We start from the raw sequence: 15,188 nt of genomic DNA on the forward strand, positions 1-15,188 counted from the left end.
CATAGAAATCACGCTTACAGTTAGACACTTTCTCACTTTCTTTTAATATGTTTACTTATTTAATATGTTGTACATAATATATTGTTTGTCAACTCCGTGTTTTTTCTCGTATCTGAATTTGTTATAGACACCCTCGGATTAATTCCCTAAGCTACTTTAACATTGACCGGAATACTTAATATTCCAATCCAGATATTGAATCTAATACACCGAGGGTGAAAGTATGAATCCATACAAGTATTTTAACCTTTTATAGAAACTTCGCGTTGATTTTTGTACCTATATATATTGAAACCCTCAGTAAAAATATATTATTAAATATCACACAATCAATTTGAAATTAGAATGTTTATCAAAATGATTAAATAGCCTAACTGTTCGTTATTTAGGTAATTACTATTTTATCTAGAAACCTGGATTTAAAACACTTTATTTGACATTAAGACACTTTCTTACAACACTTTCCGCCGAATTCTTGAGGCATTGTGTGTTGTGTGGCGGAACTTAACGCTGCGCTTTGCCTGGTTACCAGAGTGGGGAAATGAAAATATTAAAAATCTCATTCTGAATGGAATTCACAACCCCCACGTTAACGGTCGCACGCTTGGCCCCTGCACTCTGCCTATCATGCGTTGTGGGAAAAACTGTAACTGCTTTACAAAAAAATACAAAATAAAGCATAGCTTCAATAAATAATTGTTTACAGGGTGCTAGCAGATATTTGGCCAACCGCTGCCTTAGCGTTATTGGGAACAGCTTGTGTCATAGCGACTAGAGAAACATCACTTGGCCGTGGCGATGTTGGCAGGCAAATGGCGTTTGGCACTGTAGGACTGGCAATCTTCCCCCCGTTGGCAGGACTAGCGTCGTCAGAAATGCCAGACACGCCATATTTGGTGCCATTCCTGATGCACGCTATATTTATGATCATTGGTGCTCTCATACTGCTGGTGGATTCGTAAGTATTGACTTTTTCTTAATTAAGTATTGGGCATAGGTATTTTATATCAAAAATTATCGTTAGTTAAATGTAATAGTTACGTAACTTAACATTTATTGCTTTAAATATTAAACATTTATAATTTTTAATAATATATTTTTAATAAGTAATGAATGAAACAGTTTATCTAAATGACTTATTCTCACGTAAATAGGTTAAGAAACATCTATTCAGATTTGCTATTGTTGTTCACGCTAAATATTTGTAACGCATAATGAATCACAGATTAAATTAAAATCGTTTTTAAATTAAAATTAATTAAAGTACAGGTATTATAGATACTTGTACTATTATTAATTATTATATATAGGTACATCGTGTATATAGTATAAATGATGATAAGTCCATTTAAAAAGAATAATAAAAATATAAAAAATCCTTTCATAATCAAACATTCAAATAATATAAATGCATCCACTACAAGATATTACTGCAACGAACAATAAGAGAGAAAACAACAATATCTACACCCACTAGCCCACTACTCACTAGTTTGAAACGCAGCTACAATATAAATACAAAATAATAATATAAAATGTAGGTACGTCAACAGGACGTGTCGACTGTTATTTACAGTAGTTCTGTATCCTGAAACATTGTATATTTTTCACGTGGAAGCGTACTTGGAGACAAGCGCTTCACAAACTCGCGATTCACTATACATTTTTATTACTCCAGTCATTATTATTTAAAGTGAAAAGTAGGACGTCATAACAACGTATTCCCTTGAGTGTTTATCATTAATTTTAATATTGAATTGTATTTTTTTGATCCTACTAATATATAAAGTATTTCACTTTACTTTAGTAATAAATACATTAATTAATTTATATATTGTCCATCAGCTTCACGTATCATCCTGCACACAGTAGGGAAGGTATAGGGAACTTAGTTTTAAGACACTCCGTTCCTCACTTTCTACCGAATTTTAGATGCATTGCGTGTTGAGTGGCGGAACTTAACACCGCGCTTTGTTTGGACACCAGAGCGAAGAAATGGAAATATAAATTTAAATAAATATTTCATTTTCTCGAGTGGGGATCGAACCTACAACCATTCGCGTATACAGTTACACTTTGTGACTGCCACAAATGTTCTTTTCGTTTAATTAATATATTTTCGTATCTATTAGAGCACGTATAAACAATGTAAAATAAATCAATATGACAATTAAGAGTAAACAGATGTGAATGAAATATACAACACGCTTATCCAATGAAACAATGATGTGAACGACTGCATAATTAATTTTTTACATTACTTATAAGATAATATGTTAGTATAAAACTAATATGATTGTGCGTTTGTCATTGCGATAGTATATGAATATTTTTAAGCACCTATACGAGTTTAGTTGGCGAGTTAGATTAGTAAAATTATTGTAATTGGTATAAGCCTAATTAAACGCAATCGTCACAGGTTCAATTTTCCTTAGGAAATATAATAGGAATTATATTCTGTGCATAAACGTCCACAAAAAATAGGAAATAATGATTTTGTAATTGGTTTCTTTTCTGTCTTATGAATTATATTTTTTATTTAAGTTTTATTAAGTTATAAATAATAGCTTCCTTGACCATTAATAAACTAAGAGATAATGTTTAGGAAAGTATTTATTATGATGTAGTTTTATTATTACGCAAAAAGATACTAAAATTTTACATAAAATAGTGTGATGCTGATAGTATCTGGTAGGTATATTTCCGGTTTCACCATTTACTGACTTTATATTTGCATACAATGCATTAACTTTCACCATTTAGAATTTTGCATTTTAAGTAAGTACAATTTGATGTATTCTTGACATAATGGAGGCTACTGTTTGTGCTCACCAGCTAGCGCCACTAGCGCGAAAGGTAAAGCTGTGAAATTGAATTAAATCGTACAGAATCCGAATTTTAGTTTTATGTTGATAATTTTTAGTGCCATTAAAGTATATTATACAGTTTTAAGTAGGGATATACCCAGGGGCCTACTAACAAAAAAAAATGTTTCCCTCTTAAAAGACAATGTACAACTTCCTATTATCTAAGAATTAACTTATATTTAGTGGAACTTTTAGTAATTGTGTCTTAACGCAGTCTCAAGACACAATTACTGATAATTGAAGAGAAATAAAAAATGATAACTATGGTATCACGAATAAGATCTACACAGCCAACTAAACCAACAGCCGAATGCCGCTGTCGACGCCGGAGTGGTGGTGGCACACGGCGACGGGCGTGCTGGCCATGCCCATGAATACGGTGCGGCGCTACGGCGCGGAGACCGCTGCCGTGTTCGCGGTGCTCGTGCTGCTGGGTGTCATGTGGAGCGGCATCGACACCTACTTGCCTTGGTAATGTATTTCTTGTATTTTATTGGAGTATGTTTAATTTGGAATATGTTTGCTTGTTGAATAAACATACATTCCAAATTTAAAATAAAAAGAATAAAATAATAAAACTAAGTACAATGTGTCAAATTAAGCTAATTTCAAGTTACTTTCTTTGCCTACTTTGCAAGAAACCTATAAATACAGTACGTACTTATACCAGAGGCATTTTTTACTATTAAGAAAAAAGTAAGAACTAACTTTATGATTTGATTGATATTAAGTATTTGTTTAATTTTGAGCATGTGATAATGTCAAAAAATATTTACTTCTGGTTTTTATATAATAAAGCAATCCTATATTTAACATCATCAAATATCCGTTAAACAGGACGGTGATGGAGCTCAACAGTACCGCGGTGCAAGTGGGTCTGACGCGCACGCTGGCGGCGCTGCCCGCAGTGCCGGCGCTGTGGTGGGCGGAGGCGCTCGTGGACTATGTGGGACATTCCAATGTCTTTATCACTGCTTTTACCTTCTACTGCTTGCGTTATACTGGTTTGTATATATTTTATATCTATCGCTTCTATTCTATGTAAAATAAGCGAGCCTGCAGTCATTGTCGAGCTCGGAAATAAATTGTAATAAAAAATATAATACTTTAAATTTAATATCATAAATTGAATAAATTGATATCCTGCTTTCTTATGAGCAAGCTTTTTAAACTATTCAGACTACATATTGAATTATAAATATAAAATTTCATCCAAATCGGTCCAGTACTTTAAAAGAAGGATAATTAGATATATATTCGTAAATAAGATATTCACTTACACTTTTAATTCAAACATTGAGGATGTATTTTAACAAAGATAATTAAGTATGTCTTTAGTTTCCAATAAATGATGTGTTATTTGCGTGTAAATGTACCTAACTTCGTGTGCAGAATATATAGAGTGTAATTAATAGTGCTAGATTCAAGTATTGACTTCAATGTCACATGCAAAATGGGTATAAAGTTTCTCATATATAATAATAGGACTTTTTAATGTCTTAAAATGTATAGTTAAAGGCCCATATTTATAAACCACTCTTAAGGGTGCACTCGATCTTGAGATGCTGTTTTCATTGATAAATTATATAACTATGAATGAAAACGGCATCTCAAGATCGATCTCAAACTTAAGAGTGATATATAAATACGGGCATAAATGTTCCATATTTAAGAAATAAAATTGGAGCCATCATGACACAGCGGGACAAGCGTCTAACGCGACCATTGTGAATTCGATTCCCACTCAAGAATTTTATTTAGATTCCCTCGCTCTAATAAGAAAACATATTTAGCACTGATTTCCATCACTTAACACACGTTGTGTCGAAAGAAGTTAAAAAAAATCCATACATAATAAGTAAGATATTGACTCTTCGCAGGGCTCGCATACAGCGAGTCGTACTCGTGGATAGCGGTGTGCGAGTTGCTGGAGGTGTTCACGCTGAGCCTCGTGTGGGTCACCGCCGTGCTGTACTTCCGCCACCTCGTGCCGCGCAAGTACACCGCCACCGGGCAGGCCTTGCCAGTTATTGCGCACTTTTGTATTGGTAAGTTTATTGTAAAAGTGAGCTAAGAGTACTACTAATGTGGGGGTGTGTAGTTCAAATCAACTTTGAAATATTCAGTCAAAATAAGTAAAAAAAAATTTTATCCTAGTAAGGGAAGGGAAGCTTTCATAAGGTGAAAGGAGGTTCTGCTGACATTACCTACTCGCATGTAATATTACAATAAAAAAATGCCTGTAAAAATCTAAATAAATAATATTTAATAAGATTTTGAATATTGTATATAGCCTACAGAATATTACTTTGTTATATTTTATTTAACTTGATCTGCTTATAAGGAAAAAAAATATGGCACCACCATTGTTTTTCTAAGGAGTAAAACAAACATGGGCCTGAAAGTAGATGAATTAAATGAAACGAATGAGTGATGAATGAACGGCTAAAATATTTATGAAGAAACCGAGATTTAAAAAAATAGGCGGAGATCTCGGTCGAAAACACGGTATCAATATACTGGAGGAAGGTCACGTAAAAAGCATGAGGGGAGGAGGGGATGTATGAAGAGGTTGGTGACAGTGGACGAGGCGAAGGAGGTAGGCAGAGACGCCAAGTTAGTAATAAGTAGTTCTGGTAACAAGACAAAGCTCAATGTAACAATGTAAAGAAGAAAAAATATAATGTGATCGCTGCGAACAGGGCGGTGTATCGGCGCCTTGGTGAGCGGGCTGGTGTCGCTGCAGTCGGCGCTGCACGCACAACGTGACGCGTACCGCGCGCTGGGCGTGGCGGCGCTGCTGGCGGCCGCCGTCTACCTCGCGCTCTACCACCTGCTGCTGGCGCCGCGCTGCACAGCGCCCGCGCAGCCGCCGCCCCACCACCTGCTGCAAGGTATGCCGCCCTAGTAGCGCGCGCTAACATAACGTTACTAACCATATAATATAAAGAAACTAAGAAGTCCTAACGTAATTAATTAGTCATAAATACTTTGTATTACCTATAAAACTTTTGACAAAATGGCCATTCTGTTTATGTTATAAATGTTGTCGGTCTGTTACAGAACCATTTAATAAATTATGACTAAACTTAAATCACTTATGATTTAGCAAAGCTACACGCGGTAAACGGTAGTTTTTCTCTTAAATCGGGTTTAACGCTATGTATAAGCATTCACATTCTGATTTACTCTACCGCTTTCTTGGTGAAGAGAGTCAAGCCACATTAAATCACAAACACTATTAAAGAAAAAAACATATTACATGATAATCCGTGATATATTTTTATCGATAACTAATAATAAATTTTATATTTTATTTTAAGTTTTTTTGATCACTCATACAAATGCAAAGCTCAGCTTACGCTTCGCAAAACTTACTTGGTTGTATTAATTTAACAGTCATTTTTTACGTAGATTAATTCTAAGATCAATCAAATACGTCGAAGCTACAAATCAGGATTAGATTACTCTTAGTATATTTATAATATTTTGCTACATGAACGAACAGAGCATCAGCTATAAGGATTTTTTTTAATTTGTAACATCTTCTTTCTTGGGAACTCTTGTGACAATTCCGATGTTTTCGTAAAGTATGCTCAGAGTCATCTTGAGCTCTTGAGTACAAACTAATTTGCAAAGGAGTCGTAAAATTACTTCTTGCTGCATTAAATTTGTAATATTTTATGTGTTTATTTTAATTTGTATGAAAAGCTAGCACAGTCGACGGACAGCTAAATGGCAAAGGTGGGTAAAGTATGAGGTGACCAGTGTTGCACAAGTACTCTATAGAAAAGCACTATATGTAGAGGCACACATATCTAACAAAAATTTGTAATAACATGTCCTTCATTATATTTTTTAATATGTATTTAGAATTATATTTAAAAACTTTAAAAGATATTGCATTTGTTAAAATGGAATATATTCCCAAGCAATATTATATCTTAATAACTGCCGCCGTGGAAAGCGCGCCGCAGTAGAACAGCATCTGATTATTGTGTGGCGTCATTCAAAGCATAATGTCTCAAAAATTGGAAAGCAAATGGTGAACAGAGTGTGTTAACACGGTTTCCTTTGCCTAGTGACTACAATTAGCCAGACTTAAGATGAACTTTGCGCATTTGTGAGAGTTATTATAAAAGTAGAGCCAGAAAATTCCAATTAAAGTTTATAAAAAAATATATAAGTTCCAACATAAAAAAATATATCAATTCTTTTAAGTCGGACATTGCATCCTCATAATGTTGACTGTGGTTTGGGTTAATAATGAAGCTTTCCGTTATATCGTCAAAAACAGCGTTGAGGCCACTGACAGGCACGCTGATTTTTTTGATGCTTGGTCATGAATCAGTATATATTTTTCCACACTTGTACAGTGATAGAGCCGACCTTATCTTCCACTTTTAATAAATCGGATGCAAAATTAAAATAATAAGAATTAAATGTGACTTTGATATCAGTACAAAAGGTTTAAGGCTGTTAAAAAGAAGTATAAACCGGTTTAGGCCAAGCAAGTCACGTTACACCTTCACTATATCACACTTACACAAATGCAAAGCTCAGCTTAGACCTCGCGAACTGTACTCAGCTTTATGCACGATACAGCTTAAAGCTGAAAAAGTATTAATAATTGTGTGCATATTACAGGATTAAACGCGAATGGCGGATCGAACGGCAACTACTCCCCCATGCGAGTGTACCACGAGGAGCGCTCGAGGAAGGGACACTTTAGATATTAAGACACATAATATAATATTGTTGTTTTTCTTTTATATTTCCAATGTTTGCTCTCCGACAAGTACATAATTGTGATAACTATTTCTTTACTAATGAGCCTGATTCAATCAGCTTTACTTTTAGCTTAAATATTTTGACGCCTTAAATGCATTTTAATAATTGTAAGTTTTGAAATTAAAATAATTCATAATCTAAACTTTCTTTTATTTTTCACAGTAAATTTAATATTTAGTATTAAGAAATTATGTATGTTATGTATGTTAGGCTGCTAAGATTTTCAATGGAATTACATTTATTTCTATAAGAAAAATATATTAGCAATTAATTATTCTAATAAATACGACCGCCACAGTTTACATCTCATATTATACTTATAAGATTGAACTAGTTTAAAAGTAGGACTAAATATTAAATACACACATGCATATAATATTTTTTTTATCAAATAAATCAAATAAAAATCACATTTTTATAAAGAAATAATAAATGTATTTTAGAAAAACTAAAACTTTGAGAATAGTATATAAACATAAATAAATCATAATTTTCTTGCAAATTTATATCAGTCTGTAACATTAAAATAACCAATAATGGTCATATTTTAGTTTTAATTCCGAAACAATATCAGAGTTGTTATGAATTACTTTATGTATTTTATATATTGAATTTACAAAATAATTGTAAAATGAATTACACAGTTCATACTGGTTAGATTATTTAGATAAATTTGGAATGTTTGGCTATGATTTACTCAAAGGCTGGTTTTTATCCATTTGATAGTTACTTTGCTTACTGAAAAAGAATAAATATATAACAAAAATATATTTATAAAAAATATCTATATATATGGAAAGAAAATTAAAAAAATCTAAACTCAACTCGTTTGACAAATTGTCATTATAAATAAAAATTGAAAAAAAGACCAGATCAAATTTTATATCTTGAGAGCATTTCTCATAAATGTTAGAATGTATAATGTAAAGAAGGTATTTTGAATAATGAATTTATTCTACGAAAGTTTTCTATACTATAATAAGTTACAAAATTAATTAATGTAAATTTGTGTTACACTTTTAGATCAATTTTAACATATTTCTGATTTCTTATATATTATATATTTATATCTCAGGTTAACTTTTATTTATGTTCAAAACTATATTTTATATACTGAAATAAGTTGCCTTGAACAATGTAAAGAAATATAAATTGACCTTAAAACACTACTCATACAAATGAATAGCTGGAAAATAGAATATTTTTGTCCATTACCAGTTATTCTTAATTAAGAAAAACTATAAAGTATGAATTACATATATATTTGCAACTCAAACATTTAACAGCCATTAAAAGATATACATAATATATGTAATAACAAAAAAAATCCTTAATAATTATTAACTTAATATTACAATGCTTTCTGACTTACGCCATCAAGAATGTTTCCAATGAACCACACTTATTAACTTACACTATAGGAGTTATGTATATTATATTCGATGACGCAAAGCATATTCTAATGGCTCCTCGCCTATAATAGACCTGTTATCAATCAAGTTAATTCTTTATGCATCCTCCCCATTGCCTGTGTTTTCATCTTTCAACAAACTCTCTATCATTTCTTCATTCATTTCGGTGTCTACATTTTTCTTATCATTTTCAGATGAATTTTCATTAAAAATATCTTCATCTATCTTTTCAATTTTCTCATCTTTTACTATTTTCGGTTTAGGGGATTTTTTAATATTTTTCTGTTGATTTATTGAAGACTCCTGTACACTTACACCATTTTGTTTGGTTTCATTACTTTCCACAGAAGCTTGGTTATCATTTGATTTATTTGAAGAATTCACCATATTCCCTTCACATTCAGAATTATCATCCTGAGTGTCATTTTGTTTTTCATAATTTGAACTTTCAATTTGGCGTTTTACGAATGATTCTGCATCCGAGGATATTTCTGTTTCATTTTGCAAGTTACTTTTTTCCCTCTCGGCGCTGTCATTATGTTCACTGCCGCCTGCCGCCGTCAGATCCACCTCCTGGCTTTCGTTGACGTTAGATTCTGTAGAGTTCTCATCGATAAAGATGGGATCGTCGTTGTCCTCCTCGTGCAGTATCTCGACATCGTCGTCGTCGCTGAGGTGTCCGCCGCCGCCGCTGCCGGCCTTCTTGGCCGCGTACTGCTTGAACTCCTTGTTGAGGTTGTCGCGGATCTCTTTAAAGCGGGACACGGAGGTGCCCAAGGAGCGCTCGAGCGCCTTGTGTAGCGCGCGCATTTCGGACAGCGAGCGCGTGCGCAGGTGCAGCGTGGTGGCGTCCTTCTTGAGCTGGTGCAGGCGCGACAGCGAATACTCCATGGCGTCGATGGCGTCCACTAGGTTGTAGCGGTACCACTCCACGGGCACGCGCAGGTCGGGCGCGCGGCGCGGTGTTGCGGAGGCGGGAGGGCGCCCGCGCTTGCCGGTGCGGCGTCCGTGTGCCCCGGCGGGGATGGGGACGGGGGCGGGTGCCTGTGACACGGCGCTCAGCTTGGCCGCGAACGTGGTGCCCTTGGCGCTCTTGGCGGAGGGGCCGTTGTCGGTGACGGCCACGATAGTGGCGGAGTAGCCGCCCGGCATGCTGGGGTTGGCGTTGATGGCAAAGATGCGTCCGTCGGGCAAGCGATACATCTTGTTGGAGGACAGCGTCTGCGGGTCGACGCGGAATTTGAGGCCGCCGGTGCTGGCATTGACGGTGACGTCGTTGTCCGTCATCTGCACGATGTTGTCGGGGCTGAGGTCGGGCAGCGTGCCAGACGCGCGCACTGCCATGAGCGGCGTGGACGACTTGGGCGCGGCGACGGGGCCCGGCGTCATGCACTGCACGTCGTCGTCGCCGGCGTCTTCCGTTACCTACGTTCATTCAACCATTATTTTGAGTATTTTTATATTTTGTTTTAAACAATACTGCATTAAATACATAAAAAAAATACTATAAACTTTTTACATTATTTATTATTACTTATTGTTTAGACGACACAATTATTAAAGACTAACATAACAAAGCTAATAAATATATACCCGCAACCAAATATTAACATTTTTTACCTCGCACAATGGCTCCAGAGGAAAGTCAGGGGTGCAGACCACATCATCATCAAGTGAGTTGCTTGCCATTGCTGATACAGCAGCAATATCTAAGCCCTATTATTAAAAACAATAACACAAATAAATATCAAATCTGTAACAATTGAAGTAATATTATATGATACCCAATTATCTGTCCTCTTATTTTATATATGATACTATTATATCCATTACTGGAGACATTTGCTCAATTATGATATGAAAAAGACAATTGTAGCATATGATTTTGATTTGATATTTTTAAATCATAAACAATTTTAACGTTGTTATTTAAGTTTCCCAGAATACATATCTCTAATAATAGTATAAAAACAAAAAGTAAGAGTTTCCATGTATGGCGCTATTGGCCACAGTTGGCAAGAAGCATGGATTCATAACTTTAACAGTAACATTTCAAAAAAAATGTGTTGTTAACATGTTATTAGCACACATAATACTTGAATGACTATATAGAAAAAAATCAGCTTCACGCTGTATCCCGCACACACAAGACACTTCATTCCCCACTTTCCGCCGAATTCTGGAGACTTTGAGTGTTGAGTGCCGGAACTTTGCCTCGATAACACGGCGAAATGAAAATATACATTTAAATAAATATTTCCTTTCCTCGAGTGGGGATCGAACCCACAACCAGTCGATTTTGCAGCATTCTTTGTGCTCCTGCGCCATGACTCATCTCAAGTATTACTTAAATTAATTTATATTTAACAATGTAAAATTTATTTATTCTTCTGTTTACCTGTGTCAAACTATCCAGTGACAAATTAATATTATCGTTGCTGTATGCTGTAACACTGGGAGTGTTGTTATAGCCATTGTACAACAATGACAATGGTGACGCCACTGCCTTTGCACGGATTCTGGGAAAAGTGCTGAAGTTTTGTTGCATCTTTCTGTCATTGTTGAACCTTATGGGGTTTATAACTGGTGAATTTGGCATCTGTAAAAAAAATACTTATAATGAATTGTTTAAGTGTAATAAAGCATTTACAATTATTTATTAATAAATTTAGAAATATATTGACGAAATTTATAAAATAATATAAATTATAGATACTTTAAATCAAAATTAATAAAATGGAAGTTTATTGTACAAAGGCACAAAATCAATATATATGAAAAGTTACAAAAAGACTGAATTAGAAGAACATAATTCGCACATTTAGAATTGTAGTGACCTCATAAAAAATAACTATGATTTTGAGAAAGCAAAACAAAATATAGATAAATAAATCAATAATTAATTTGCAAAAGCATTTACTACTGTATCATCTAAAAGGATTTTGTAACCCAAATTTTTGTACAAATACAACAATTGTATTCTTTATTTGATGTTTTCCCAAACCTTGATATTTTTAAAAGGCACTATAATTGTAAAGGTGCAATATCTCAAAATAATAAAAATTATCATGTGTATGTGCAAATGTATAACAAACTAAAGAGATCTTATCATAAGTACAATGTGCATACCTTTCTTAAAGTTTAAGGTTTATAATCATAGGTATTTATTTATATGTAAATTAAATCTTTATTTGAGTATAGAACTGAAAATCCAAATATTTAGATAATTAACATCAGGTCACCCATAAACTCCTTTGCCCTTTTTTTTAGCTTTACAGTGTGTCCCACACATTGTAGGGTAGACAGAGAGAACCTATGTTGCTAATGTTAAGATACTCCATAATATTTCGTTTCTATGAGTGGGTATCGAACCACCGTGTATACACACGCTCGCCAATCACTATGGTTTCTTTTGAGAGAAAAAACAACTTACCCTTATTTTTTTGGGAAGGGTTGGTATAGCCATATGATTAACAGTTTTAGTGGGTATAGCTATAGGATTTTTAATGAATATAGTTTTATTTTTAGGGCTAGCTGGGCGCTTTTGAGCTTTTTTCGAATCTACTTTTGAATTCTCTTCCATACTGATCGATGCAAATTTCTTGACCTAAAAAATAAAAAAATTGAAATAAAAAATGGATTCTATTACAGAATGCATTTTTTATTTCTATAGTCTGTAGGTAATGAATGATCTTATTTGTATTATTACATAGTAGTAGTAGTATAGTTTGTAGTATCTGTTTTTTATTTTAAATATCATTATTTGTATGATTCTTTACATAATTTTTTTCAAATATATTGTTAAGTAAAAAAAAAATCCTACAACTTATTAACAAAAATTAATTATATATACTGTGTTTTTTCTTCACCACTTAAAATGAAAGCTTTGTTTTAATGGTCTATAAATACAATAAAAATAAAGAGATTTTGCCAAATTAAAAAGTGATTTTTGATATTTTTAATGTGTTATTTATTCCACACTAAGGAAAGGCAAATACTTATTTAGAAAACAAAAACATTGAATGTAGTGGGATTTGAACCCATGCCTCTTGGAAATCGTACAAGCGCTCTGACCACTAAGCCATACTTGTTACAACTTATTTATGTTAGCATCTCTGTAGGGAGATTTTTACAAATTTCTGCTACTCAAAGTTATTAAATATTTTTGACATCTTGAAAGTGTAATTCTAAACTTAGAAAAGACAAATACGTATTTAGAAAATGTAATGTAACTCCTAATAAGAATAGGTTTTGACTACATAGACATACACATTTATAAGATGCATAAACAACTTTTTTTTTATTTCAAAAAAATCAAACTAAAACTACCCTTTGTAGTATTTCAAAAGAGGAATAAAAACATTTGCCATTTTTCCCTTTCGATACACATTTCGAGTATGTGAAAAATACTTTTAAAAAAATATGAACACTCATTTTTTTTTCTAAAGATTTATAGCCACTTATAGTAAATAAGCAAAAAAAAAATTACCTGTATTGTTGGAGGAATTTTTGATATTACAGAATCTGTTAAAGATTTTCTAGAAGTTATTTCCATTTCCTTCTTTTTTATTTCTTTTTCTTTTCGTCTAAATTTACTCCTACAGCATTCCGAGTGATCTTGAGCACAGTGTTTTTGATACACCTCTTTCAAAATTGGGTCTTGTGTAACATATGCAATTCTAATAAGAAACCAAGACATGTATATAAAAATCTAAAAAATCTAAAGTATGTACAGTTGTTAGAGACATTTCAATTCTTACTTTGATTTCAGATCACAATAGCGAAGCACGGCCCAGCAAGTGGCCCTCAAGTCCCACAAACACCTATTGTTACATTTAAAACATTTCCAGTCATCTGCTTCTTCTATTTCTTTTATTTTTGTTGTACCCAAATTTCTTTTAACACATTTCTACAATAAAATGTTTTAAATATAATAACTCATATGATATAAGAGATACTACATGCTTATTAGCTTCTCTTTATCTGAGGACATTTAATTTAGAGTTTTAAAAAGTTAATCATAAGCCTATTCACTCAAATAAATATTTTTTGGCTACCATGTAACATCATAGATTGTTTCAATGCTTAACATCGGACTAGATGCAGTCAAATGCATGCATAAAAAAAATGATAAGATAAGAATACCTACTGCACAAAACACATGAGGGCAATCAGCACAACAGTATACTTGGCCGCCTTGGCCGCACCATCTGCAGTATAATTCAGATCCATCATCACCTTTCTCGAATTCACCACTATTGTAAAATGTGTGACAAGTATGACATACTAAAGTACGCAACATGGGATGAGAACGCATTTTAACTTCATTGCGAGCGGAACATCCTAAATGTTTGTCACATGCTGTACAATGCAACCGTAGACTTGTTATAGTATTTAAATCTGTAATTTTTTATTTAAACTTTAATCAAAAATTTTAACACATTTCATCGTTTTTTCATTATTTTCCTCATTAACAAAGAATATAGATAATATGAATCTTACCCTTAAACTTATTTTTGTAATAATCTCTTTCATCGTCAGGTATATCATCGTCATAATCGCTATCTCCTGGTTCTATCAAAATAAATATATAATTTAATAAATAAAATTTAATATTTTACTTCATTATGACTATTTTTTATATAAATGAGAAATGCTGTGCGGTAATTTGGCAAATGCAACATTTACCTTTCACTTAGTTAAACATAAACATTACTTAAATAGTTTTATTTGCAACAGACAAAATATTTGTAAAATTGCTAAAAACTGACAAATAATATTAACAATAACAAGCCTATAAATTAAATTTATATATTTAGTGAGTAATTATTTTTGGCATACCAGGGAAGGGCGGGAATTGAATTTCATCGTTTTCTATGACCGGCTTCTCCGACACTGGAGCCGTCTCTGTGTTAGCTATTTCACTCATTGTTCAAGTATAATCTTATATCGTAAAAAAAAGATGTTCAAAAAAGATATCTCATTATGTCGGGACGAATAGCGCAAAGTATTATTAAGCTATCTAAACATTCACATTTACTTAATTCTACAAAGCAAACTTATATTCAGCCATTTTGGCATTTCTAATTTTTTAATTTTTTTACTTCGTATGTACACA

The 15,188-nt window shown here is 33.3% G+C and overlaps 2 protein-coding genes across 6 annotated transcripts in view; one reads left to right on the forward strand and one right to left on the reverse strand.

Annotated features, from left to right (window-relative positions):
• SP1173 (major facilitator superfamily domain-containing protein SP1173) overlaps positions 1-7,800 on the forward strand; it is a 20,714-nt gene extending 12,914 nt beyond the window's left edge. For 4 of the 5 annotated variants that reach the window (XM_085199988.1, XM_085199989.1, XM_085199992.1 and 1 more), the window contains 7 exons: positions 707-958; positions 3,174-3,338; positions 3,705-3,871; positions 4,748-4,915; positions 5,570-5,761; positions 6,579-6,611; positions 7,515-7,800. In XM_085199988.1, the coding sequence (XP_085056114.1) occupies positions 707-958; positions 3,174-3,338; positions 3,705-3,871; positions 4,748-4,915; positions 5,570-5,761; positions 6,579-6,611; positions 7,515-7,606 (1,069 nt within the window). In that variant the 3' untranslated portion in view covers positions 7,607-7,800. The remainder of the gene's footprint in view (positions 1-706; positions 959-3,173; positions 3,339-3,704; positions 3,872-4,747; positions 4,916-5,569; positions 5,762-6,578; positions 6,612-7,514) is intronic. The other variant, XM_085199993.1, reaches the window with a different exon arrangement.
• On the reverse strand, positions 7,794-15,180 carry ADD1 (ADD domain-containing protein 1). Its single transcript, XM_085199985.1, has 9 exons — positions 14,912-15,180; positions 14,573-14,644; positions 14,220-14,470; positions 13,831-13,979; positions 13,560-13,749; positions 12,504-12,677; positions 11,469-11,669; positions 10,691-10,786; positions 7,794-10,495 (listed from the first exon to the last, which is right to left on the reverse strand). Exons 1-9 carry the CDS (start codon positions 14,997-14,999, stop codon positions 9,167-9,169), a joined length of 2,550 nt encoding a protein of 849 aa, XP_085056111.1. The 5' UTR covers positions 15,000-15,180; the 3' UTR covers positions 7,794-9,166.
• Between the last annotated feature and the right edge of the window lie 8 nt (positions 15,181-15,188).

Source organism: Heliconius melpomene, chromosome 17 (genome assembly GCF_056956725.1).
Source record: "Heliconius melpomene rosina isolate 202511_hmr_F chromosome 17, ASM5695672v1, whole genome shotgun sequence".
NCBI classification, from domain to species: domain Eukaryota; kingdom Metazoa; phylum Arthropoda; class Insecta; order Lepidoptera; family Nymphalidae; genus Heliconius; species Heliconius melpomene.